Genomic DNA, 26,102 nt, shown 5'->3' on the forward strand with positions numbered 1-26,102 from the left:
AGGGCACTAGACTGACAGACTCGGGGATTTTGGGACAAGTAGTTTCTTAGCAGGAAGTGTCAGTTCTTCCACTGCAGACAGAGGTCATGTAACTTGTGCAGTGGCGTGGCGCCTCACGTTTGAGCACAAGCAGAAACTTCTGATACTGGAATCGGAAGATTTAGGGGCAGATCCACAAAAGAATTACGCCGGCGTATCTATTGATCGGCCGCGTAATTTTAAAGTTCCCGCGTCGTATCTTTGTTTTGTATCTACAAAACAAGATACGACTGCATCTGGGATCGATCCGACAGGCGTACGTCTTAGTACGCCGTCGGATCTTAGGTGCGTTTTTTCCGCCGGCCGCTGGGTGGCGTTTCCGTCGAATTCCGCATTGGGTATGCAAACTAGCTAGTTACGGCGATCCACGAACGTACGTCCGTCCGGCGCATTTTTTTACATCGTTTGCGTTCGGCTTTTTCCGGCGTATACTTACCCCTGCTATTATGAGGCGTACTCAATGTTAAGTATGGCCGTCGTTCCCGCGTCAAATTTTGAATTTTTTACGTCGTTTGCGTAAGTCCGAATAGGGATTTGCGTAAAATGACGTCACCGTCGTAAGCATTGGCTTGTTCCGGTTTAACTTCGAGCATGCGCACTGGGATACCCCCATGGACGGCGCATGCGCCGTTAAAAAAAACGTTGTTTACGTCGGGTCACGACATATTTACTTAATACACTCCCCCATCACATCCATTTGAATTCCGCGCCCTTACGCCGCCAAAGATACACTACGCCGCCGTAACTTACGGCGCGAATTCTTTGAGGATTCCAAAAAAAAAAAGTTACGGCGCCGTAGTGTATCTTAGATACGCTGCGCCCAGCGGAGAGAAGCGCCGATCTACGTGGATCTGCCCCTTAGTCTACAACAGGCTAAAAAAAAAAAAGGCCCCATGAAACTACATAATGTATGTCTTTTGCTGGTGAAAGAACACAAGGGGCCAGATTCACAAAGAGATACGACGGTGTATTATCTCCAGATCCCCCATCGTATCTCTGACTTACACTGGTCCTATCTATGCGCCTGATTCATAGAATCACATACACATAGATAGGGCTAAGATCTGACTGTGTTACACTGTCGGATCTTTTTTTGGATTTAAAAATGGCGCCGGGGGCGTTCCCGCTGATTTACACTGAATAATATGTAAATCAGCGAGATACGCGAAGTTCACGAACGTACGCGGACCCGACGCTGTGTTCTTACGTCGTTTCCGTAGCGCGGTACCCGTCGTATACTTACCCCTGCTAAAAGCAGGGGTAAGTATTGTTAAGTATGGCCGTCGTTCCCGCGTCGAATTTGAAATTTCCTACGTCGTTTGCGTACGCCGATTCACGAACACGCGCGTCGCAAGTCCCGCTCACGTCGCAACCACTGACGTCCTATTGACGTCAGTGGGAGCAATGCACGCCGGGAAATTCCCCGGACGGCGCATGCGTATTTAAATCGGCGCGGGAGCGCGCCTGATTTAAATAGTACACTCCCCCAGCCGCGGAATTAGAATTCCGCCGGGGGAGTTAGGATCCGCCGTCGCAAGTTTGGAGGTAAGTGTGTTGTGAATTTGACACTTTCCTCACAAACTTGCGAGGGCGGATCTTAAAACACATAGGTTACAGGGATCTAAAGATCCGCTAACCTTTGTGAATCTGGCCCAAGGAGTGGGCGGGAAGGTTTGTAAAGACCTTGAAGGGATGACAGTGATTGCATTGTACAGAGCCACTCAGATCCGCTCTGTACGCTGTCTGTGAATAAAGCTGTCTGATGACACTCCGTTCCCAGCCATGACTGGGTGTGCCGGCGCTCTTTCCCAAATGCTGTTTTTAACCGGAACTCCAGAAATGGACATCCCCCCCCTCATGCCGGTGGGTGTTCAGAGATAACGTTTTAATCCTAAAGAGTCTTTTGGCTTTGTTCTTTTATTTTTATTATATTATACATTCTGTATGACGTTCCCCACCTCCTGCATTGTGGTGAGGGGAATTCTCATGTTCAGGGATTGACTCTCTCTCCTGTCCCTGCAGGTCTGCGTGTGACGGTGCTGCTGACCTTGGCTTTCATGGTGGTCGGAGGCGGTCTGCGCTGTGTCCCCGTGTCCGACATGTCCCTCCGGAGAAGGTGAGATGGATGAGATTGTGTGCCGTCCTTTTCCTAAGGTCTCCTTCACATTGGCCGTGGCTTTCCATTCATAACCAGCTTGCTTACTGTTGTGATCTGTGATTGGCCCAAAGCAGTCGCATTGTACCTGCCGACCTGTACCATGTGATTAAGCTTGGCCAATCGCAACAGTAAGCAAGCCATTTTTATTCAATTAAAGCGGAAGGAAGTTCACCACATTTTTTTTTTTTTTTTAAAGTCAGCAGCTACAAATACTGCTTTTTAACCACTTAAGACCCGTACCTTTAGGCAGGTAAAGGACCTGGCCAGTTTTTGCGATTCGGCACTGCGTCGCTTTAACTGACAATTGCGCGGTCGTGCGACGTAGCTCCCAAACAAAATTGGCGTCCTTTTTTCCCCACAAATGGAGCTTTCTTTTGGTGGTATTTGATCACCTCTGCGGTTTTTATTTTTTGTGCTATAAACAAAAATAAAGCGACAATTTTGAAAAAAAAATCTATATTTTTTTAACTTTTTGCTATAATAAATATCCCCCAAAAACATATATAAAAAAATATATTTTTTCCTCAGTTTAGGCCGATACGTATTCTTCTACATATTTTTGGTAAAAAAAAATTGCAATAAGCGTTTATCGATTGGTCTGTGCAAAATTTGTAGCGTTTTCAAAATAGGGGATAGTTTTATTGCATTTTTATAAATATTTTTTTTTTTTTTTTTTTTTTTTACTACCAATGGCGGCGATCAGCGATTTTTTTTTTTTTTTTTCGTGACTGCGACATTATGGCGGACACTTCGGACAATTTTGACACATTTTTGGGACCATTGTCATTTTCACAGCAAAAAATTATATAAAAATGCATTGATTACTGTGAAAATGAGAATTGCATTTTGGGAGTTAACCACAAGGGGGCGCTGATGGGGTTATGTGTGACCTCATATGTGTTTCTAACTGTAGGGGGGCGTGGCTGTAGGTGTGACGTCATTGATTGTGTTTCCCTATAAAAGGGATCACTCGATCGATGACGGCGCCACAGTGAAGAACGGGGAAGGCGTGTTTATACACAGCTCTCCCTGTTCTTCAGCTCCGGGGACCGATCGCGGGACTCCAGCAGCCAAACACTGTAGCTGCTGACTTTTAATAAATGAACACTTGCCTGTCCAGCATGCCCGCGATGTTGGCAGCCGAAGCCGAGCAATCACTTGGGTCTCGGCTACCCCGCCACCATCCTCTGTGATGGCGGCGGGGGCAGGGTTGCTGCTTCACTTCCTGGTTCCCTACTGCGCCAATGCACGAGTCGTACAACGCTATGTAAATGACCGGATGTCTCCTGGAACTCGCACAAGGTTCCAGAAGACACCGCTCCCCCATTTCCCAGGAGGCACCGCGAGGAGGAGAAGAAAGAAGACCGACGAGGAAGTGGCAGATTAGGACAATCTGCCTAGCAACAGACATTTCTGGTAAGTAAGGAAAAAAAAATAGCCAAAAAGGCTACAAACAATTAGAAAAAATAAAATATTTTTTTTAATTGTTTGTAGCCTTTTTGGCCTTTTTTTTAGGGTGGACCTCCACTTTTAATAATAAAAATGTTTTATTATTAATTTATGTTCCATTCATTATTTTGGATAATTCATAACTTCGGATACATTTGTATTTGTTATGGTCGCTAACAGCCAAATGTGAAAGGAAAAGCCAAAATGTAACTGTTTATTTTCACTCTTTCGAATTTTCGGATTTTCTTTCTTTTTGGATTTCCGAATGATCGAAATTCGTTATTTCTGAATTATCTGATAAACAGAGGAAACCCCCCCCCCCCCCCCCCCCCCCCCCCAAAAAAAAGTAAAAAAACAAAGAACAATTTTCTTTTTGGCAGTGCACATGTCCTAGATCAGTGATGGCAAACCTTGGCACCCCAGATGTTTTGGAACTACATTTCCCATGATGTTCAATTACATTGCAGAGTCCATGAGCATCATGGGAAATGTAGTTCCAAAACATCTGGGGTGCCAAGGTTCGCCATCACTGTCCTAGATGCAGCAGACCTCGCGCGTTATCTGCGGTGCGGTGCGAATCGCATGCCATGTCTGACATCTCACTGGTGTGAAGCCAGCCCTAACCACTTAAGGACCGCCTCCTGCACATATACGTCGGCAGAATGGCACAGCTGGGCACATCCACGTACCTGTACGTCTTCTTTAAGTGCCCAGCCGTGGCTCGCGCCAGCGACCTGGTCCGAAGCTCCGCTGCCGCTGGACCCGCAGACCCGATCGCCGCTGGAGTCCCGCGATCGGTCCCCGCAGCTGAAGAACGAGGAGACAGTGTTCGACGTATCTTAGGCTTTCTAGCCGACGCATGCGCACTGGCCGTTCGTTCGAAGCGTCATTTACGTGGGGTCATGCTTAATTTGCATAACGCGCCCACCTCTTCCACATTTAAATTACGCGCGCTTACGCCGGCCGATTTACGCTACGCCATCGTAACTTAGGACGCAAGTGCTTTGTGAATACAGCACTTGCCTCTCTAAGTAGTGGTGGCGTAGCGTAAATAAGATACGCTACGCCCGCACAACGTAATGCCGCCCTACGTGAATCTAGGCCTATAAATTTTGCGCAAACCAATCGATAAACGCTAATTGCTATTATTATTATTATTATTATTATTATTATTATTATTATTATTATTATTATTATTTTTTTTTTTTACCAAAAATTTGTAGAAGAATAAGCATCGGTCTAAACTGAGGGGAAAAAATGTTTTTTTTTTAAATATATTTTTGGGGGATATTTATTCTAGCAAAAAGTAAAAAATATTGAATTTTTTTTCAAAATTGTCGCTCTATTTTTGTTTATAGCGCAAAAAAAAAAAAACGCAGAGGTGATCAAACACCACCAAAAGAAAGCTCTATTTGTGGGGAAAAAAGGATGCAAATTTTGTTTGGGAGCCACGTCGCACGACCGCAATTGTCAGTTAAAGCGACGCAGTGCCGAATCGCAAAAACTGGCCGGGTCCTTTACCTGCATTTTGGTCCGGGTCTTAAGTGCTTAAACGTTTTAACGAAAAAAAAAGCACCAGAAAAGGCGAAATCTTCATGTGGTTAATAAATACAAAACTATATCAGAGGATACCTGGAGGTGAAGGAATCCGGAATCTCCGGTCTTGGGTGTCGCAAACTTAAAAAAAAAAAAAAAAATGTGGGCGAGAAGACAGGAAAATCCGCTACAGTAAATGCTGACTTGCCGCGTTTTTCCTCATTCCACAAATATTTTCTGCCTTTTGGAAATTTAACTTCTTCTTGTTGACGCCTGAGGCGGAGGATTGGCGGTCCTGAAAGTTGTGCGTTTTTTTAAAAAAAAAAAGGGAGGCGGGCCTTGTGTTTGACACCTAGGAGGAGATTTACAAAAAAAAAACTGGAGCTTAGAGATTCTGGCGCAGGGAAACCAATTACGCTTTAACCACTTCAGCCCCGGAGGATTTGGCTGCCCAATAACCGGGGCCATTTTTTTTTTTGCGATTCGGCACTGCGTCGCTTTAACTGACAATTGCGCGGTCGTGCGACGTGGCTCCAAAACAAAATTGACGTGTGTGTTTTTTTTATTACACATAGAGCTTTCTTTTGGTGGTATTTGATCACCTCTGCGTTTTTTATTTTGCGCTATAAACAAAAATAGAGCGACAATTTTGAAAGAAAATCAATATTTTTTACTTTTTGCTATAATAAATATCCCCGAAAACAAAAAAAAAACGAAAATATATATATATTTTCTCAGTTTAATATTAATATTATTTTGTAATATATTTGTATATTACAAAATAATATTAATATTAAACTGAGAAAAAAAAAATATATATATATAATCTCAAAATAATATTAAACTGAGAAAAAAAATAATTGGAATATTTCTTATAGTAAAAAATATTTGTTTTGATTTAAAAAAAAAAAAAATTATCGCTTTTCTTTATAGCGCAAAAAATAAAAAACGCAGAGGTAATCAAATACCACCAAACGAAATCTCTATTTGTTGGAAAAAAAATTATAAAAATGTCATATGTACAGTGTTACACGACTGCGCAATTGTCATTCAAAGTGCGACGGCGCTAAAAATTGGCTTGGGCAGGAAGGGTGTGAAAATGCCCGGTATTGAAGGGGTTAAATGCTTTTTCGGCACCATCAATGAGTAAGCATGTGAAAATAGGTCATGAAATCTGTATACAGATGCCTTGATGCCAGGTAAGGATGGGCACAGGCGTGTTCGCAAAGTCCACGTGCAGAGCCCGCCAGGTAGTTGGCGCTGCACAGCACTAATCTCACTGCGACTTCCTGGCGGGCTCTTCACATGCGGCTTCCGAACACGCCGGAGCCCATCCTTCATGACGGGCAATGCTAATAAGCAGATCTTGTTTTTGCACTATAGACAGGGGTGTATTCAGGTTTTGTGCTGCCCTAGGCCCAACTAAACTCGTGCACCCCCCTAATTTAAATATGACCCACCTCTTCCTGTCAAGGCCACACCCCTTGCGGTTTAAGACCCACCCTGAAATTTTCAAGTGGGGACACTAGTTCTGATGGCCTGGGGGGGGGGGGGGGCAATGGATTCCCCTTAATTTGCAGAGATTTCCTCTCACTTCCTGTTTGGCTATGGGACAGGAAGTGAAGGGAAATCTCTGCAATGGGACAGGGATGGTAAAAAATTAGAAGCGACCCCCCCCCCCCCCCCACAGTTGTAGAATGCCAACCACCCGGAAACTGGAAGCAGTGCGGCCGATTTGTGGGGGTGCTAAACTAATTTGCCCAACAGTGTAGCGCAAGCCGGCGGGGACACTGTCTGTGCTGCCCCCCTGCAAAGTGCTGCCCTAGGCCTGGGCCTTGTTGGCCTAGGCCAGGATACAGCATTGACTATAGACAGTCCTGTGATAAGCTGATCATTTTATGAATACGAGAAATAAGCAAATCCTAACATTTATTTTTTCTGTTTTTTTTTTCCAAGACTCATCCACGCAGGTCAGCTTATGAACGGATTTGCAGGCCCAACCGCAATGAACGCAGGTCCTTTCCTTTCCACAACGTGGTTCCCGCCAGACCAGCGAGCCACGGCCACCGCCATCGCCTCCATGCTCAACTACCTGGGCGGAGCCTGCGCGTTTCTCATCGGCCCTCTTGTTGTACCGGCTCCTCCTAACGGGACATTCAGCGGCCTTTTGTCTACGGATTATATCGCATCGATCAAGGACAAGATAGATGCTGTGCTGTACGCAGGTAACCCCCCCCCCCCCCCCCCCTTCTGTATACAACATTACATATCCACTTGCTGACCCGCCCTTTTATATATTTATTTTATTATATATCATTTTATTTCTTTGTTTTTATATATTTCTTTTTAAAATAAATATTTCTATAAAGATATTATCTTTCTTTCTTATATACTTCTTTCTTTCTTTCTTTCTTTCTTTCTTTGTATACTTTTCTTTCTTTCTTTCTTTCTTTCTTTCTTTCTTTGTATACTTCTTTCTTTCTTTCTTTGTATACTTCTTTCTTTCTTTCTTTGTATACTTCTTTCTTTCTTTCTTTCTTTCTTTCTTTCTTTGTATACTTCTTTCTTTCTTTCTTTGTATACTTCTTTCTTTCTTTCTTTCTTTCTTTGTATACTTATTTCTTTCTTTGTATACTTCTTTCTTTCTTTCTTTGTATACTTCTTTCTTTCTTTCTTTGTATACTTCTTTCTTTCTTTCTTTCTTTCTTTGTATACTTCTTTCTTTCTTTCTTTCTTTCTTTGTATACTTCTTTCTTTCTTTCTTTCTTTGTATACTTCTTTCTTTCTTTCTTTCTTTCTTTCTTTGTATACTTCTTTCTTTCTTTCTTTCTTTCTTTGTATACTTCTTTCTTTCTTTCTTTCTTTCTTTCTTTCTTTCTTTCTTTGTATCTTTCTTTCTTTCTTTGTATCTTTCTTTGTATACTTCTTTCTTTCTTTCTTTCATACTTCTTTCTTGTATACTTCTTTCTTTTATACTTTCTTTCTTTCTTTCTTTGTATACTTCTTTCTTTCTTTCTTTCTTTGTATACTTCTTTCTTTCTTTCTTTGTATACTTCTTTCTTTCTATACTTCTTTCTTTCTTTCTTTCTTTCTATACTTCTTTCTTTCTTTCTTTCTTTCTTTCTATACTTCTTTCTTTCTTTCTTTCTTTCTTTCTTTGTATACTTCTTTCTTTCTTTCTTTCTTTGTATACTTCTTTCTTTCTTTCTTTCTTTCTTTCTTTGTATACTTCTTTCTTTCTTTCTTTCTTTCTTTCTTTGTATACTTCTTTCTTTCTTTCTTTCTTTCTATACTTCTTTCTTTCTTTCTTTCTTTCTTTCTTTCTATACTTCTTTCTTTCTTTCTTTCTTTCTTTGTATACTTCTTTCTTTCTTTGTATACTTCTTTCTTTCTTTGTATACTTCTTTCTTTCTTTTCTTTTATATACTTCTTTCTTTCCATATAAAATACACACACACACATATATATATATATATATATATATATATATATATATATATATATATATATATATATATATATATATATTCTCTAATTTATTTATATTATTTATTTTTATATTTGCAGAGACCCTAGGGAATAAAATGGCGAATATTGCAATTTTTTTATGTCACACGGTATTTGCGCAGCGGGTTTTCGAACGCAATTTTTGTTGGGGGGGGGGGGGGGGGATACAAAAATAAATATTAACCTGTAGAGGGAATAGAATAACATTCAACTTTATCCCTTTTAGAGAGAGTGAATGTACTAGCAAATTATAAATAATAATATTATATATTTTAAGTCTATAAACCTCTGACGAAGCCTCTTGTGGGGAGAAACATGGCTGAGTAGTGGAATCAGTGTCTGGCCTCCAGCTGTGTGCTTTGGCTTGTTATATCTGTATCTCTGTCACAATAAAGCATTTTGAAGTATTGGTGGGTGGGTGGTGGTGTTGTGTTGGGGGTGGGGACTACATGGCAGAGGCACTTTGTCTCAGCTGACGGTGCTCTGGTTCCTGATGGTCCATGTAGACCCAAACTGTCAGCCGCAGCCCGGGATTGAGAGTCGGCAGCCGTGTTAGCCACTGACTCCTAAAGGGGAAGAGTGTTTATAATCGTATCCCCTGCAGGGGGCGTTGTACCTGTAAAGGGGATAACTCGCACCTTTTAACTGACACCGATCCAGGTCAGCCGTTTGTATATTACTGATGATGTTTGTTCTTTTTTTCTTCCTCAGAGTTTGGAATAATCGCTCTGGTCTTTGTGGCGGTTGTGGCCTATTTTCCCTCTCGGCCCCCGGTCCCCCCGAGTATCGCCGCTGCCAGTCGCAGGCTGAGTTATAGGAATAGTATCTGCAAGCTTCTCGGGTAAGGCCTGTAAATGCCCCTCACCCCCACCTGCCAGGATCGGCCCCCCCCCCCTCAACTCTGTTCTGTAAATGATGAGTGACTGCTGGGGGGGGGGACACGTCTGTACTTTGAGGTTGTGTTCTGTGAATGAGACCCTTTCATGTTTTTTTATTAAATGGAAAGAAGAGATCTGATAGTCTTCAGGTGATGGAGTGTAAGCTCCTCTGTACAGAGACTGATGTGATTGGCTCAGTGTTCTCTGTACAGCACTGCGGTATATGTCAGAGCTATATGAGTGAGTGAGTGACTTGTATAGCGCAGCAAATGCGCTATACAATAAATGTATAATAGTGTGTGACTGTGGGGGAGGGGAAATTAGGCACTGATCACCAATGTAAGGGACATTCTTCTCACTGATCACCAATGTAAGGAACATTCTTCCCACTGATCACCAATGTAAGGGACATTCTTCTCACTGATCACCAATGTAAGGGACATTCTTCTCACTGACCACCAATGTAAGGGACATTCTTCCCACTGATCACCAATGTAAGGAACATTCTTCTCACTGATCACCAATGTAAGGAACATTCTTCTCACTGATCACCAATGTAAGGGACATTCTTCTCACTGATCACCAATGTAAGGGACATTCTTCTCACTGATCACCAATGTAAGGGACATTCTTCTCACTGATCACCAATGTAAGGAACATTCTTCTCACTGATCACCAATGTAAGGGACATTCTTCTCACTGATCACCAATGTAAGGGACATTCTTCTCACTGATCACCAATGTAAGGACATTCTTCTCACTGATCACCAATGTAAGGGACATTCTTCTCACTGATCACCAATGTAAGGGACATTCTTCTCACTGATCACCAATGTAAGGGACATTCTTCTCACTGATCACCAATGTAAGGGACATTCTTCTCACTGATCACCAATGTAAGGGACATTCTTCTCACTGATCACCAATGTAAGGGACATTCTTCTCACTGATCACCAATGTAAGGGACATTCTTCCCACTGATCACCAATGTAAGGAACATTCTTCCCACTGATCACCAATGTAAGGGACATTCTTCCCACTGATCACCAATGTAAGGGACATTCTTCTCACTGATCACCAATGTAAGGAACATTCTTCTCACTGATCACCAATGTAAGGGACATTCTTCTCACTGATCACCAATGTAAGGACATTCTTCTCACTGATCACCAATGTAAGGGACATTCTTCTCACTGATCACCAATGTAAGGACATTCTTCCCACTGATCACCAATGTAAGGAACATTCTTCCCACTGATCACCAATGTAAGGGACATTCTTCCCACTGATCACCAATGTAAGGAGCATTCTTCCCACTGATCACCAATGTAAGGGACATTCTTCTCACTGATCACCAATGTAAGGAACATTCTTCTCACTGATCACCAATGTAAGGGACATTCTTCCCACTGATCACCAATGTAAGGGACATTCTTCCCACTGATCACCAATGTAAGGGACATTCTTCTCACTGATCACCAATGTAAGGAACATTCTTCCCACTGATCACCAATGTAAGGGACATTCTTCTCACTGATCACCAATGTAAGGGACATTCTTCTCACTGATCACCAATGTAAGGGACATTCTTCCCACTGATCACCAATGTAAGGGACATTCTTCCCACTGATCACCAATGTAAGGGACATTCTTCTCACTGATCACCAATGTAAGGGACATTCTTCTCACTGATCACCAATGTAAGGGACATTCTTCCCACTGATCACCAATGTAAGGGACATTCTTCCCACTGATCACCAATGTAAGGGACATTCTTCTCACTGATCACCAATGTAAGGAACATTCTTCCCACTGATCACCAATGTAAGGGACATTCTTCTCACTGATCACCAATGTAAGGGACATTCTTCTCACTGATCACCAATGTAAGGAACATTCTTCCCACTGATCACCAATGTAAGGAACATTCTTCCCACTGATCACCAATGTAAGGAACATTCTTCTCACTGATCACCAATGTAAGGGAAAATGTTATGTTTATATAAACTGCTGTTCAAATATCGTGCAGCATAAAAATGTAACAACCAAGAAAAGAAGGATTAATGGTAGATTTTTTTTTTTTGTGGGGGAGGGGGGATACGGCCTTGATGCTTTAAAAATTTCTAGATGTTTCCTCTAAAAAATTGCAAAATTCGCACTTCTCTGAGTCCTCTATAGCTTTCCACATACAGATTATTGGCTCCTGTAGCAGCGCCCCCCTCTGGTAGGTAGGAAAATCGGAGATGGGCGCTGCGATTCTACCAATCTGATGATATTGCGTTTTTTGTTTCTTTTATTCCGAGTTCATTAGTTCACATCGAATGTTCTTTCTTTTTTCCTGTGTGATGTATTACCCCCCGTCCCTGTCACATTGCGCTGCCCCCGTATTTGATTTCTTGTTTTGGTTCCCATTGTAAAATTGAAGGATCGCCGGCTTGCGGGGGTCGGGGGCTCCATATTTCTGCGGCGGAATATTTAACGTGGAAATGTAGAATTGTTCCAGAACGTAGACGATGCAGACGGTCCCCTGGGAGTTTTTCGCTCGGATGAATTGTACAAACGAAACGCTTACTTAAACACGGCATTGCCGCCATGACCGCATTGATTGGAGGAGATGTGTGTTTTTTATATATTTAGGCCGAGCGCAATTAAGATTAAACCTCCCAGGGCTCTGCAAAAAAATAAAAATGGCGCTGGTGGGTTGACGTTTCCTTCGCGCTGGAAGATGAATGTCACAGTATGCTGCCATTATGCGGTAGATTTGTTTAATACTCGCAGGAAAATCAAATCCGCTTCTGGTTTCTTATAATTGAAATTCTTAAAGGCGTTCTCCTTTTTTTTTACTTTTTTTGTCCATTTACCAGAAGATTAAATGAACTGAGGTTTGGCCAAACACTAAAATCTCATATAATCTTTAACACGTTTTTTTTAATTTCTAAAGTTATTTTCATTTTTTTTTTTTTTACAAAAAAATAAGTTTTCATGCACATAATTCCCAGTGATCCTGCCATGAAGGTCCTTCAGACAAAATGTAAAAAGTGGATGGTGCATGGTTGGCGTCGCAGGAAGGAATGGTGCCCCCGTGGTTGGCGTCGTAAGAAGGAATGGTGCCCCAATGGTTGGTGTCGTAGGAAAGAATGGTGCCCTCAATAGTTGGTGTCGTAGTAAGGAATGGTGCCCTCAATAGTTGGTGTCGTAGTAAGGATTGGTGTCGTAGGAAGGAGCGGTGCCCCAATAGTTGGTGTAGTAGGAAGGAATGGTGCCCCAATGGTTGGTGTCGTAGGAAGGCATGGTGCCCCAATGGTTGGCGTCGTAGGAAGGAATGGTGCCCCAATGGTTGGTGTCGTAGGAAGGAGCGGTGCCCCAATGGTTGGTGTCGTAGGAAGGAATGGTGCCCCAATGGTTGGTGTCGTAGGAAGGAATGGTGCCCCAATGGTTGGTGTCGTATGAAGGAATGGTGCCCCAATGGTTGGTGTCGTAGGAAGGAATGGTGTCCCAATGGTTGGTGTCGTAGGAAGGAATGGTGTCCCAATGGTTGGTGTCGTAGGAAGGAATGGTGTCCCAATGGTTGGTGTCGTAGGAAGGAATGGTGTCCCAATGGTTGGTGTCGTAGGAAGGAATGGTGTCCCAATGGTTGGTGTCGTAGGAAGGAATGGTGCCCCAATGGTTGGTGTCGTAGGAAGGAATGGTGTCCCAATGGTTGGTGTCGTAGGAAGGAATGGTGTCCCAATGGTTGGTGTCGTAGGAAGGAATGGTTGGTGTCGTAGGAAGGAATGGTGTCCCAATGGTTGGTATCGTAGGAAGGAATGGTGTCCCAATGGTTGGTGTCGTAGGAAGGAATGGTGTCCCAATGGTTGGTGTCGTAGGAAGGAATGGTTAGTGTCGTAGGAAGGAATGGTGTCCCAATGGTTGGTATCGTAGGAAGGAATGGTGTCCCAATGGTTGGTGTCGTAGGAAGGAATGGTGTCCCAATGGTTGGTGTCGTAGGAAGGAATGGTGCCCCAATGGTTGGTGTCGTAGGAAGGAATGGTGTCCCAATGGTTGGTGTCGTAGGAAGGAATGGTTAGTGTCGTAGGAAGGAATGGTGTCCCAATGGTTGGTGTCGTAGGAAGGAATGGTGTCCCAATGGTTGGTGTCGTAGGAAGGAATGGTGCCCCAATGGTTGGTGTCGTAGGAATGAATGGTTAGTGTCGTATGAAGGAATGGTTTCCCAATGGTTGGTATCGTAGGAAGGAATGGTGTCCCAATGGTTAGTGTCGTAGGAAGGAATGGTGCCCCAATGGTTGGTGTCGTAGGAAGGAATGGTGCCCCAATGGTTGGTGTCGTAGGAAGGAATGGTGTCCCAATGGTTGGTGTCGTAGGAAGGAATGGTGCCCCAATGGTTGGTGTCGTAGGAAGGAATGGTGTCCCAATGGTTGGTGTCGTAGGAAGGAATGGTGTCCCAATGGTTAGTGTCGTAGGAAGGAATGGTGCCCCAATGGTTGGTGTCGTAGGAAGGAATGGTGCCCCAATGGTTGGTGTCGTAGGAAGGAGCGGTGCCCCAATGGTTGGTATCGTAGGAAGGAATGGTTAGTGTCGTAGGAAGGAATGGTGTCCCAATGGTTGGTGTCGTAGGAAGGAATGGTTGGTGTCGTAGGAAGGAGCGGTGCCCCAATGGTTGGTGTCGTAGGAAGGAGCGGTGCCCCAATGGTTGGTATCGTAGGAAGGAATGGTTAGTGTCGTAGGAAGGAATGGTGTCCCAATGGTTGGTGTCGTAGGAAGGAATGGTTGGTGTCGTAGGAAGGAGCGGTGCCCCAATGGTTGGCGTTTGGGGATCACTGCTCTAGTGTGGACTGCGCTGTCAGTTAACAGTAAGAATTAATTTGTAATTTCGTAACTTATCCATCTTCAGTTCTAATGAGTGTTGGAAAATGATTCAGCATTTATATCCGCAAAGGTAACAAAGACCTTAACTACTTAAGACCTGGACCAATATGCAGGTTAAGGACCTTGCCCCTTTTTGCAATTCGGCACTGTCGCTTTAACTGAGAATTGCGCGGTCGTGCGACGTGGCTCCCAAACAAAATTGGTGGCTTTTTTTTTTTTTCACAAATAGAGCTTTCTTTTGTTGATATTTGATCACCTCTGCGATTTTTTATCTTTTTTGTTTGTTTGTTTTTTTGCGCTATAAACAAATAGAGCGACAATTTTGGACGGTTCTGTGACGTCAGCTGAAAACGGGTCACAGGAGTGCAGAGTGGTGGAGCACCGAAATGAAAATTCATGATGCACTTGGCCGTAAACCAAAATGGACAGTGTTTTATATATATATATAATTTTAGAGAGAGATTGTATTTGACTTTTTAATTATCATGAACTTCTTCTTTTTCTCCCGCGACAGTCGGTAATTTCTTGTCGCAATTATGAACTGGCGCCCGGATTTTGTCGAGCCCTGATATACCATGACCTGGAGGAACGAGAACCTCCAGATCTGTGTATTCCTTCTTAGTTTTGTGTCCCCTGTAAGGCAAAAAAAAGTCTTGTTTTTTGGTCCTTTTTATAATAATGAGTCTGTTTGTTTTTTTCTTTTTATTCCAGCAATGGTCGGTTCCTAATGATCGCTCTGGCTTACGCCATACCTCTGGGGTTCTATGGCGGCTGGTTCGGGGTTTTGGATCTGATTTTAGCACCTATCCATGTTAACCAGGTAAGTGTCCCCGATGTGTATATTATCTGCATCAATGCTAGTGAGGTGTCTCCATCCACTATACAGACACATTTCAATAAAGGTAAAAAAAACAAAAAACACATAGAAAGTAAAGGACATGTCCGCAAAATAGGTCCTGGAGTTCCCCCTTAACCACTTAAGGACCGCCTCCTGCACATATACGTCGGCAGAATGGCACGGCTGGGCACAAGCACGTACAGGTACGTCCTCTTAAAGTGCCCAGCCGTGGGTTGCCAGCGCATGCCCGCGACCCGGTCCGAAGCTCCGTGACCGCGGGACCCGATTGCCATTGGAGTCCCGCGATCGGTCCCCGGAGCTGAAGAACGAGGAGAGCCGTGTGTAAACACACCTTTCCCATTCTCCACTGTGGCGCCGTCATTGATCGTGTGTTCCCTGATATAGGGAATCACAATCAATGATGTCACACCTACAGCCACACCCCCCTACAGTTAGAAACACAAATGAGGTCACACGTAACTCCTTCAGCACCCCCTGGTGGTTAATTCCCAAACTGCAATTGTCATTTTCACAGTGATCAGTGCATTTTTAATGCATTTTTTGCTGTGAAAATGACAATGGTCCCAAAAATGTGTCAAAATTGTCCGAAGTGTCCGCCATAATGTCGCAGTGACGAAAAAAATCGCTGATCGCCGCCATTAGTAGTAAAAATGTTTTTTTATAAAAATGCAATAAAACTATCCCCTATTTTGTAAACGCTATAAATTTTGCGCAAACCAATTAATAAACACTTTTTGCGATTTCTTTAATTTTTTTAACCAAAAATAGGTAGAAGAATACGTATCGGCCTAAACTGAGGGGAAAAAATACTTTTTTTTTATATATTTTTGGGGGATATTTATTATAGCAAAAAGTAAAAAATATTGATTTTTTTCAAAATTGTCGCTCAATTTTTGTTTATAGCGCAAAAAAATAAAAACCGCAGAGGTGATCAAATACCGCCAAAAGAAATCTCTATTTGTGGGAAAAAAAGGACGCCAATTTTATTTGGGAGCCACGTCGCACGACCGCGCAATTGTCAGTTAAAGAGACGCAGTGCCGAATCGCAAAAACTGGCCAGGTCCTTTAGCTGCCTAAAGGTCCGGGTCTTAAGTGGTTAATAATAATGCCAAGTAGACTCAGAGCTGACAACTGGTTGTAAAATCCCCCAAAAAACAATGTTTATGGTGGAGCGGTGTTGAAAATGTTGAATATTTCCAGGGACGGCCCATAAAGAAAAGCCGTCACTTCTGGTAAATAAGTATAAAAGTTTATTGTTACCAATTGGTGAGGTACAGCCCAGTAGAAACCCAACATGTTTCGTCTGTTAGGACTGACAAATTGTTATTTTAACCACTTAAAATCCCGGACCATTATGCAGGTAAAGGACCCGGACAGTTGTTGTGATTCGGCGCTGCGTCGCTTTAACTGACAATTGCGCGGTCGTGCGACGTGGCTCCCAAACAAAATTGTCGTCCTTTTTTCCCCACAAATAGAGCTTTCTTTTGGTGGTATTTGATCACCTCTGCGTTTTTTTTTATTTTTTTTGCGCTATAAACGAAAATAGAGCGACAATTTTGAAAACAAAAATCTATATTTTTTACTTTTGCTATATAAATATCCCCCCCCCCCCCAAAAAAAGAAAAATATATATATATATATATATATATATATATATATATATATATATATATATATATATATATATATATATATATATATATATATATATATATATATATATATATATATATATATATATATATATATATATATATATATATATATAAAAAAAATTCCCTCAGTTTAGGCCGATACGTATTCTTCTACATATTTTTGGAAAAAAAAAAAAAAATCTCAATAAGCGTTTATTGATTTGTTTTGCGCAAAAAATAAAAAATAATTCGCTGATCATTACTAGTAAAACAAAAAAATATTAATAAAAATGCCATAAAAACTATCCCTATTTCGCTATAGCGTTTACGAAATAGGGGGTAGTTTTTATGGCATTTTTATTAATCATTTTATTTATTTATTTTTTTACTAGTAATGATCAGCAAACTTTTTTTGAATGGGGGGGAAAAAAATAAGAAAACCTTTTTAAAGTGGAGTTCCACCCAAAAAAAACACCAAAATCCTGCAGAAAAATTAGAAAAAAATTAGAAAAAAATAAATAAAGTTTTACTTACCAGAAACGGCGGTTGCTATGCGGAAGTTCCTAGTCTGCCTCTTCCCATACCGCGGCAGGTCTTCTTCCTAGTCCGATTCTGCGTGGTCTTCTGGGGAATGGGGGCGCACTACCTTCTGGGAACTGTATGTATCCCAGAAAGCGGCCGCCTATTTACAAAAGCGCAGTGCGACTTGCGCATGCGCAGTTGGAAACGGGGCAGTGAAACGGCAAGGCTTCCACTGCCTGTTTCCCTCGGTGAGGATGGCGGCCCCCGGGAGCTGCCAGGATCGAGCGATCGGCTTCGGGGAAAATTCTGGATCACTTTTATTCTTCTTACGGCCCTTTCACACTGGTGCGTTTTTGCCGCATTTTTTTTGCGGTAAAAATAGCGCCATTAAAACGCTCCTCATGCCCCTCTCCATTGAAATGAATTAAAAACGTGGTAAAATCGCGGTGTTTTAACGCTCCGTTTTTACCGCGGTTTTTAATTCATTTTTAATGGAGGGGGCATGGGGAGCGTTTTATGGGCGTTTTAATAGCGCTATTTTTACTGCGAAAACGCAGGAAAAACGCACCAGTGTGAAAGGGCCCTTACAGTTAATGTAAACATCCCTTGTAATAGAAAAAAAAGCACGACGGGTCCTCCTAAATATGAGATCTGGGGGGTGAAAAAGACGTTGCGTCTCATATTTACAATACAATGCAATAAATAAGGCGCTTTTTTTTTTTTTTTTTTTTTCAATAAAAATGTTTTACAGCTTTTCACCAATCCGTTCCCTTTTTTTTTTTTAAGTTTTTTTCTACTGCTCTCCACAAAGGACTCCTATAAGTTTTCAGCAGCTCAGAAATAAAATTGTAATTGTTTTTTGCTACTTTAAGAAATTGGAATTTTGTGTGATGGGGTTTTTTTTTGTTTTTGTTTTTATCGCGCTGAGGGGTTCTCGCCATCTAATGACATATCTGTCGTCCTCCGCAGGTTGATGCCGGCTGGATCGGATTCTGGTCCACTGTGGGGGGATGCGCAGTCGGAATCGCTGTGGGCAGGTATGGAAAAGCATCTATAACGTGTTTTAATGATATAAATACGACTGTTGGAGCGCGATGATTAAATACCGCAAGTAGCTCGTCGTGTCTGGTAATGGCAGGGATACTTCACAATAGCGATATGTACTGAAGCCATTTATTATCAATCGACTGTCTACTCTTTTTAACCACTTCAGCCCCGGGAGAATTTTCCCCCTTCCTGACCAGAGCAGTTTTTGCGATTCGCCACTGCGTCGCTTTAACTGACAATTGCGCGGTCGTGCGACATTTTTTTTTTTTTTTTCCTCCACAAATAGAGCTTTCTTTTGGTGGTATTTGATCACCTCTGCGTTTTTTTTGTTTTTTTTGCGATATAAACAAAATAAGAGCGAAAATTTTGAAAGGAAAGCAATATTTTTTACTTTTTGCTATAATAAATATCCCCCCCCAAAAATATATAAAATGTATTTTTATTTTTTCTCAGTTTTGGCCGATACGTATTCTTCTACATAATTATGGTAAAAAAAATAAAAACGCGATAAGCCGTTGGCATGACAAGTAATCCAGCAATTCCAATGGAGCTTCCCGAGTGTTTTCACTGCCATCTCATTACTTCTATTTAGAACCCCCAAACATTTATATATATTTTTTATTCTAACACCCTAGAGAATAAAATGGCGGTCGTTGCAAAACTTTCTGTCACACCGTATTTGCGCAGCAGTCTTACAAGCGCACTTTTTTTTTGGGGAAAAAAGACACTTTTTTTATTTATTTTTTTAATAAAAAAATAAGACAACCGTAAAGTTAGCCCAGTTTTTTTTTTTTTATATTGTGAAAGATAATGTTTCGCCGAGTAAATTGATACCCAACATGTCACGCTTCAAAATTGCGTCCACTCGTGGAATGGCGACAAACTTTTACCCTTTAACATCTTCATAGGCGACGTTTAAAAAAATTCTACAGGTTGCATGTTTTGAGTTACAGAGGAGGTCTAGGGCTAGAATTATTGCTCTCGCTCTACCAATCGCGACGACACCTCACATGTGTGGTTTGAATACTGTTTACATACATGTGGGTGCTACTCACGTATGTGTTTGCTTCTGTGCGCAAGCTCGGCGGGGACGTGTCCTCTGGCTCCTAACTTTTTTAGTTGGCTCCTAGATTCCAAGCAATTTTGTCAAACCCTGTCTTAAGCATTAGGGGAAGGAATAGTGCCTCATCAGTGGTGTCATTGAGAGAAATGGTGCCCCGTTGTTGGTATCGGCGGGAGGCTCGGCGCCCCCGCCTGTACTGTCAGCGGGAGGCTCCTCGGTGCCCCGTCTGTGCTGTCAGCGGGAGGCTCGGCGCCCCCGCCTGTGCTGTCAGCAAGAGGTGGCTCGGCGCCCCGTCTGTGCTGGGTGCCAGGGGGTGGCTCGGCGCCCCGTCTGTGCTGGGTGCCAGGGGGAGGTTTGTCGCCCCCGTCTGTCTTATCTCAGGAGATTTGTAATGAGTTTTGGTGATGTCACTACTGTTTGTTCTCTCTGTTCTCCTTGCTGGAGAGGAAGCTGTACCTGAGGAACTGCAGTGCAAGGATCTCCCTGCTTGTGCTTCATACATTTTGTGGGTCTGTACTTCTCGTGCCAGTCTGTCATTATCGTGCCAGTCACCAGAGGGGCAGCTCTGATTTCTGGAGGAGTCTCTTCCAACATGGCCACCTTGATGTAGGGACGAGCAATGACCAGTCCCTGGCCTTTTGCTTGCCTCTCCTTGGCCCAGCTTCCATAGTACAGGTCCTTTTTTAGGTAAACAAAGTTTGGCTTTGGCCTAGTTGCATTGTTTTCTGGTTTGCCATGAGCTGCAGCCCTTAGGAATCCAATTGTTTCTGTACGTTTAGAAGGATTGCTAATAGGGTTGTCCCGATACCGATACCAGTATCGGTATCGGGACCGATACAGAGTATTAGCGGGAGTACTCGTACTCCCGCTAATACCCCCGATACTAAAATAGAATACTCCCCCCCCCCCCCCCCCCCCCCCGGCGCCAAAACCGCCGCTGCCATGTTAATCACCGCGGCGGGGGAACATTAGACAGCGTTCGTTTGAACAGCTGTTTTCCCCGCTGCGCATAGACACTCCCCCTTGGACGGATCTGTCCAATCGCGAGCAAGGGGGAGTCACATAGACACTCCCCCTTGCTCGCGATTGGACAGATCCGTCCAAGGGGGAGTGTCTATGCGCAGCGGGGAAAACAGCTGTTCAAACGAACGCTGTCTGTAATGTTCCCCGCCGCGGTGATAACAGTAGGTACGGGGGACAATGGCTGCTGTACGGGGGACAATGGCTGCTGTACGGGGGACAATGGCTGCTGTACGGGGGACAATGGCTGCTGTACGGGGGACAATGGCTGCTGTGCGGGGGACAATGGCTGCTGTACGGGGGACAATGGCTGCTGTACGGGGGACAATGGCTGCTGTACGGGGGACAATGGCTGCTGTACGGGGGACAATGGCTGCTGTACGGGGGACAATGGCTGCTGTGCGGGGGACAATGGCTGCTGTGCGGGGGACAATGGCTGCTGTGCGGGGGACAATGGCTGCTGTGCGGGGGACAATGGCTGCTGTGCGGGGGACAATGGCTGCTGTGCGGGGGACAATGGCTGCTGTGCTGGGGACACGGCTGCTGTGCTGGGGACACGGCTGCTGTGCTGGGGACACGGCTGCTGTGCTGGGGACACGGCTGCTGTGCTGGGGACACGGCTGCTGTGCTGGGGACACGGCTGCTGTGCGGGGGACACGGCTGCTGTGCGGGGGACACGGCTGCTGTACGGGGGACACGGCTGCTGTAAGGGGGACATGGCTGCATTTGGGGACACATTTAAAAAAAAGTATCGGTATTCGGTATCAGCGAGTACATAAAAAAAAGTATCGGTACTTGTACTCAGTCCTAAAAAAGTGGTATCGGGACAACCCTAATTGCTAAGGGCAACAGCTCTTCCTTTTCGCTCTGATTTGTATCCTGTCCCCTTCTGCGCCGTCGTCAACCGTCTTCTCCGGCGCTCGCAGCCGCATACTGTCATCCTCGGACTAATAAAATAGTTATTGCAGCTGTAACCGCCGTCTGTCGGATCAGAATGGAACGCTTGTCATATTAAAGCGCAGAGGAGGGGGTGGCATTGAAAGCCAATTTGCCAGTGAATAGGAAGGTCATTGAAGCCAGCCGATCCTGGCAGGCGGCAGCGAGAGCCACGACGGTCGTCGCCTAATGAGACTCGAGGCCTTCCCCCCCCCCCCCCCCCCCGCTCGTCCATCTTGCGTGCCGGGTCTGATCCATGACGGGTCCGGCTGTAATAATCTGCTGAAAGTTGTAATCAGGAAAATGAGGTCGTAATTCTTGTTCACATTTTAACAGATTTCCTTTAAGCGAGGACATGCGGCGGCGGCGACTGACGGGTTCCTCCATTTATTCCACCCAAAACCCGCCTTTTTTTTGTATTCTCTTTTCCAGCAGCTGCCGATGTTTTAGGAGAGCAAAAATCGCCCAATTTCGGCTTTTATACTGTCATGTTCTGCGCATTTATCCTCCATAGAACGCTCGCCGACAGCCTGTAATTGCGTCTCCAAAATGGCTTAATTACAAAGCCCCGTTTCAGAGGCTAATTTGGAAGCAGATTTTCATATGATATAATGTGGAGCGTCTTCTGCGGGGAAAAACGCGTGCATGGGGGACGGCGGATAAAGACAAAGCCGATTTTGGTGCGGCCAGTGAAGAGGAGAAACGGGCAAATGAATACCTTCCAACGTCAGAAAAGTGACAAAATCACAGCGAAGTCCTAATTACTAATGTGCAATTTTTAGTCTTTTAACCACTTCCAGACCTTAGGTGTTTTTCAGATTTGGTGTTTGCAAGACTAAAACAGCTTTTTCTGCTAGAAAATTACTTAAAACCCCCAAACATTATATATATTTTTTTTCTAACACCCTAGAGAATAAAATAGTGGTCATTCCAATACTTTTTGTCACACCGTATTTGCGCAGCGGTCTTACAAGCGCACTTTTTTTGGAAAAAATTCACTTTTTTGAATTAAAAAAATAAGACAACAATAAATTTGGCCCAATTTTTTTATATATTGTGAAAGATAATGTTACGCCGAGTAAAATGATACCCAACATGTCACACTTAAAAATTGCGCCCGCTCGTGGCATGGCGTCAAACTTTTACCCTTAAAAATCTCGATAGGCGACGTTTAAAAAATTCTATAGGTTGCATTTTTTGAGCTACAGAGTAGCTCTAGGGCTAGAATTATTGCTCTCGCTCTAACGATCGCGGCGATACCTCACTTGTGTGATTTGAACACCGTTTTCATATGCAGGCGCTACTCGCGTATGCGTTCGCTTCTGTGCGCGAGCTCGTTGGGACGGGGCGCTTTAAAAAAAACATTTTTTTGGTTTTCTTATTTATTTTTATTACTTTTTTACACTGATAGATCCCGCCACCGATAACGGCGATCTCGCAGCGAATGCGCCGCGGAGACCGCCGTTATCGTGTACCGGACCGCGCACACTAAAGATGGATACCTCAGTTGTGACAGCAGCTGCTGCCGTTACCGAGATATCAATCTTTAAAAATAGGACGTACATCGTCGTGCGCAGGTCTGGAAGTGGTTAAATTCTGTGTATCGGATATATTCATACAAATATATACAGTGCCTAGAAAAATAATTCATACCCCTTGACACTCTCAACATTTTGTCATCTTAACCACTTAAGACCCGGACCTTTAGGCAGCTAAAGGACCCGGACAGTTTTTGCGATTCGGCACTGCGTCGCTTTAACGGCGCGGTCGTGCGACGTGGCTCCCAAAAAAATAGGCTTTTTTTTTCACAAATAGAGCTTTCTTTTGGTGGTATTTGATCACCTCTGCGGTTTTTATTTTTTGCGCTATAAACAAAAATAGAGCGTCAATTTTGAAAAAAAATGCAATATTTTTTACTTTTTGCTGTAATAAAATATCCCCCAAAAATATATAAAAAATAATGTTTTTCCTCAGTTTAGGCCAAAACGTATTCTTGGTAAAAAAATATCGCAATAAGCGATTATTGGTTGATTTGGGCAAAATTTATAGCGTTTACAAAATAGGGGATAGTTTTATTGCATTTTTATAATTTTTTTTTTTTTTTTTTTTTTACTACTAATGGCGGCGATCAGCGTTTTTTTTTTTTTTTACGTGACTGCGACATTATGGAGGACACTTCGGACAATTTTGACACATATTTGGGACCATTGTCATTTTCACAGCAAAAAAATGCATTTAAATTGCATTGTTTATTGTGAAAATGACAGTTGCAGTTTGGTCGTTAACCCCTTCAGCGCCCCCTAGTGGTTATGTGTGAACTCATATGTGTTTCTAACTGTAGGGGGGCAGGGCATGTGACGTCATCGATTGTGTATCCCTATAAAAGGGAACACACGATTGATGACGGCGCCACAGTGAAGAATGGGGAAGGTGTGTTTACACGCAGCTCTCCCCGTTCTTCAGCTCCGGGGACCGATCGCGGGACTCCAGCGGCAATCGGGTCCGCGGGTCCCACGGTCAAGGAGCTTCGGACCGGGTCGCGGATATAATATTGATAAGACCACTACAATATAATAATATGAATAATTATTTTATCAATAAAACCTATGCAAATCAATATGAATAATATGAAATACATTGGCTAATACGAGATTCTACAACACTCTCCGCCCCCTTTTTTCTGAACTCTTAGGCAGGCTTTATAAATTCAGCACTTTGAATGGATATAGAGAAGACTGCAGATAAACGGGTACAACTAGTGTAGGAGGATTTGTTCCATCGGCCGGTCACCTCACTGGGGATATGGAGGGTTTACATCCACTTTAACGTTTTCAAGTCCGCATAGCGAAAGTTTCATGGTGATTTTTGTTGTATTGCAGTTGGTTGGAGGTCACATGTCGGTCATCTTAATTTTCTGTCCAATCAGTCCTGACCTCTTCTCTCCTTTTCCCTCCAGGTTTGCAGATTCCTTCCGGGGGATTCTGAAGCCCATCCTGGTCTTGCTCTTCTCAGGGGCCACACTAATGGCCACGTGGTTCACACTCACCTTCCTCGGGAGTATCACTCACCTTCCTCTCACTACAGGTAAGTGTGTACAGGACACCGGTGCACTTTTTTTCTCCTCACTTGCTGGATGACTCCCGTCCGATCCTTGTGCCAGATATAAGCCAATCAAACTGCTATAGAGATCTCTCCAGATTGCATGTCCCCGGATCCATCATTCCTCACCACATATCTGATGCGGGTTGAATTTAAATTATTTTTACCAATAAAATTAATTCTAGAGTGATCTCCTTTACCCAGTTGTCTATCATGGACAGTACCAGAGAGAGCACGACCCTTGCAAGCAGGAAATGCAGACATTAAATAGCAGTCATATTAGACAGCCAACCAGTGTTTGCGTTTCCTCCTCTGGGTTGAAATGATTGGTTGGAATTTGGACAGGGGTGCAGATAAGTGAGTGGTGCTTTATTTTTCTTCTAGCCCCCACGCCAGCTTCATGACCACAGGGATTTGGGGACCTCCCCTGCCTCAGCCCCCTTGATTCGGGGAGGGGGACTTCCTCTGGCTCGGCCCTCTTGGCAGGGGAACCTCCTCTGGCTCGGCCCTCTTGGCGGGGGAACCTACTCTGGCTCGGCCCCGTTGGCGGGGGAACCTACTCTGGCTCGGCCCCGTTGGCGGGGGGAACCTACTCTGGCTCGGCCCCGTTGGCGGGGGAACCTACTCTGGCTCGGCCCCGTTGGCGGGGGAACCTACTCTGGCTCGGCCCCATTGGCGGAGGGAACCTCCTCTGGCTCGGCCCCGTTGGCGGAGGGAACCTCCTCTGGCTCGGCCCCGTTGGCGGAGGGAACCTCCTCTGGCTCGGCCCCGTTGGCGGAGGGAACCTCCTCTGGCTCGGCCCCGTTGGCGGAGGGAACCTCCTCTGGCTCGGCCCCGTTGGCGGAGGGAACCGCCTCTGGCTCGGCCCCGTTGGCGGAGGGAACCGCCTCTGGCTCGGCCCCGTTGGCGGAGGGAACCGCCTCTGGCTCGGCCCCGTTGGCGGAGGGAACCGCCTCTGGCTCGGCCCCGTTGGCGGGGGGAACCTCCTCTGGCTCGGCCCCGTTGGCGGGGGAACCTCCTCTGGCTCGGCCCCGTTGGCGGGGGAACCTCCTCTGGCTCGGCCCCGTTGGCGGGGGAACCTCCTCTGGCTCGGCCCCCTTGGCGGGGGAACCTCCTCTGGCTCGGCCCCCTTGGCGGGGGAACCTCCTCTGGCTCGGCCCCCTTGGCGGGGGAACCTCCTCTGGCTCGGCCTTGTTGGTGGAGGGGGAACCTCCTCTGGCTCGGCCCCCTTGGCGGGGGAACCTCCTCTGGCTCGGCCCCCTTGGCGGAGGGGGAACCTCCTCTGGCTCGGCCCCCTTGGCAGAGGGGGCAGGACCCCTTCTTGCTCGGCCCCCTTGGATGGGGGGTGGCGGGACCCCTTCCGACATCACACACAACCCTCATGTGAAGAGTAAAATCAGCTTCAGCATAGCCTTAGTCCAGGCCATGCCCCACTCATGTAGTCATGTCTCCTCTGGCTCGGCCCCCTTGGCAGAGGGGGCGGGACCTC

The 26,102-nt window shown here is 44.5% G+C and overlaps 2 protein-coding genes across 3 annotated transcripts in view; one reads left to right on the plus strand and one right to left on the minus strand.

The window, feature by feature from the left end:
• Positions 1-24,598, plus strand: part of SLC49A4 (solute carrier family 49 member 4) — a gene marked incomplete at its 3' end in the record, with an annotated part of 35,898 nt that extends 11,300 nt beyond the window's left edge. For both annotated transcript variants that reach the window (XM_040358290.1, XM_040358291.1), the window contains 6 exon segments: positions 2,062-2,155; positions 7,139-7,407; positions 9,401-9,530; positions 15,145-15,253; positions 18,418-18,485; positions 24,471-24,598. In XM_040358290.1, the coding sequence (XP_040214224.1) occupies positions 2,062-2,155; positions 7,139-7,407; positions 9,401-9,530; positions 15,145-15,253; positions 18,418-18,485; positions 24,471-24,598 (798 nt within the window).
• A 668-nt stretch (positions 24,599-25,266) lies between these two features.
• Positions 25,267-25,980, minus strand: LOC120944460 (basic salivary proline-rich protein 3-like). Its single transcript, XM_040358519.1, has one exon. The coding sequence runs from the start codon at positions 25,978-25,980 to the stop codon at positions 25,267-25,269; it is 714 nt and encodes a 237-aa protein (XP_040214453.1).
• Positions 25,981-26,102: the final 122 nt, after the last annotated feature.

The sequence above is a fragment of the Rana temporaria genome, chromosome 6 (assembly GCF_905171775.1).
Source record: "Rana temporaria chromosome 6, aRanTem1.1, whole genome shotgun sequence".
Classification (NCBI taxonomy): domain Eukaryota; kingdom Metazoa; phylum Chordata; class Amphibia; order Anura; family Ranidae; genus Rana; species Rana temporaria.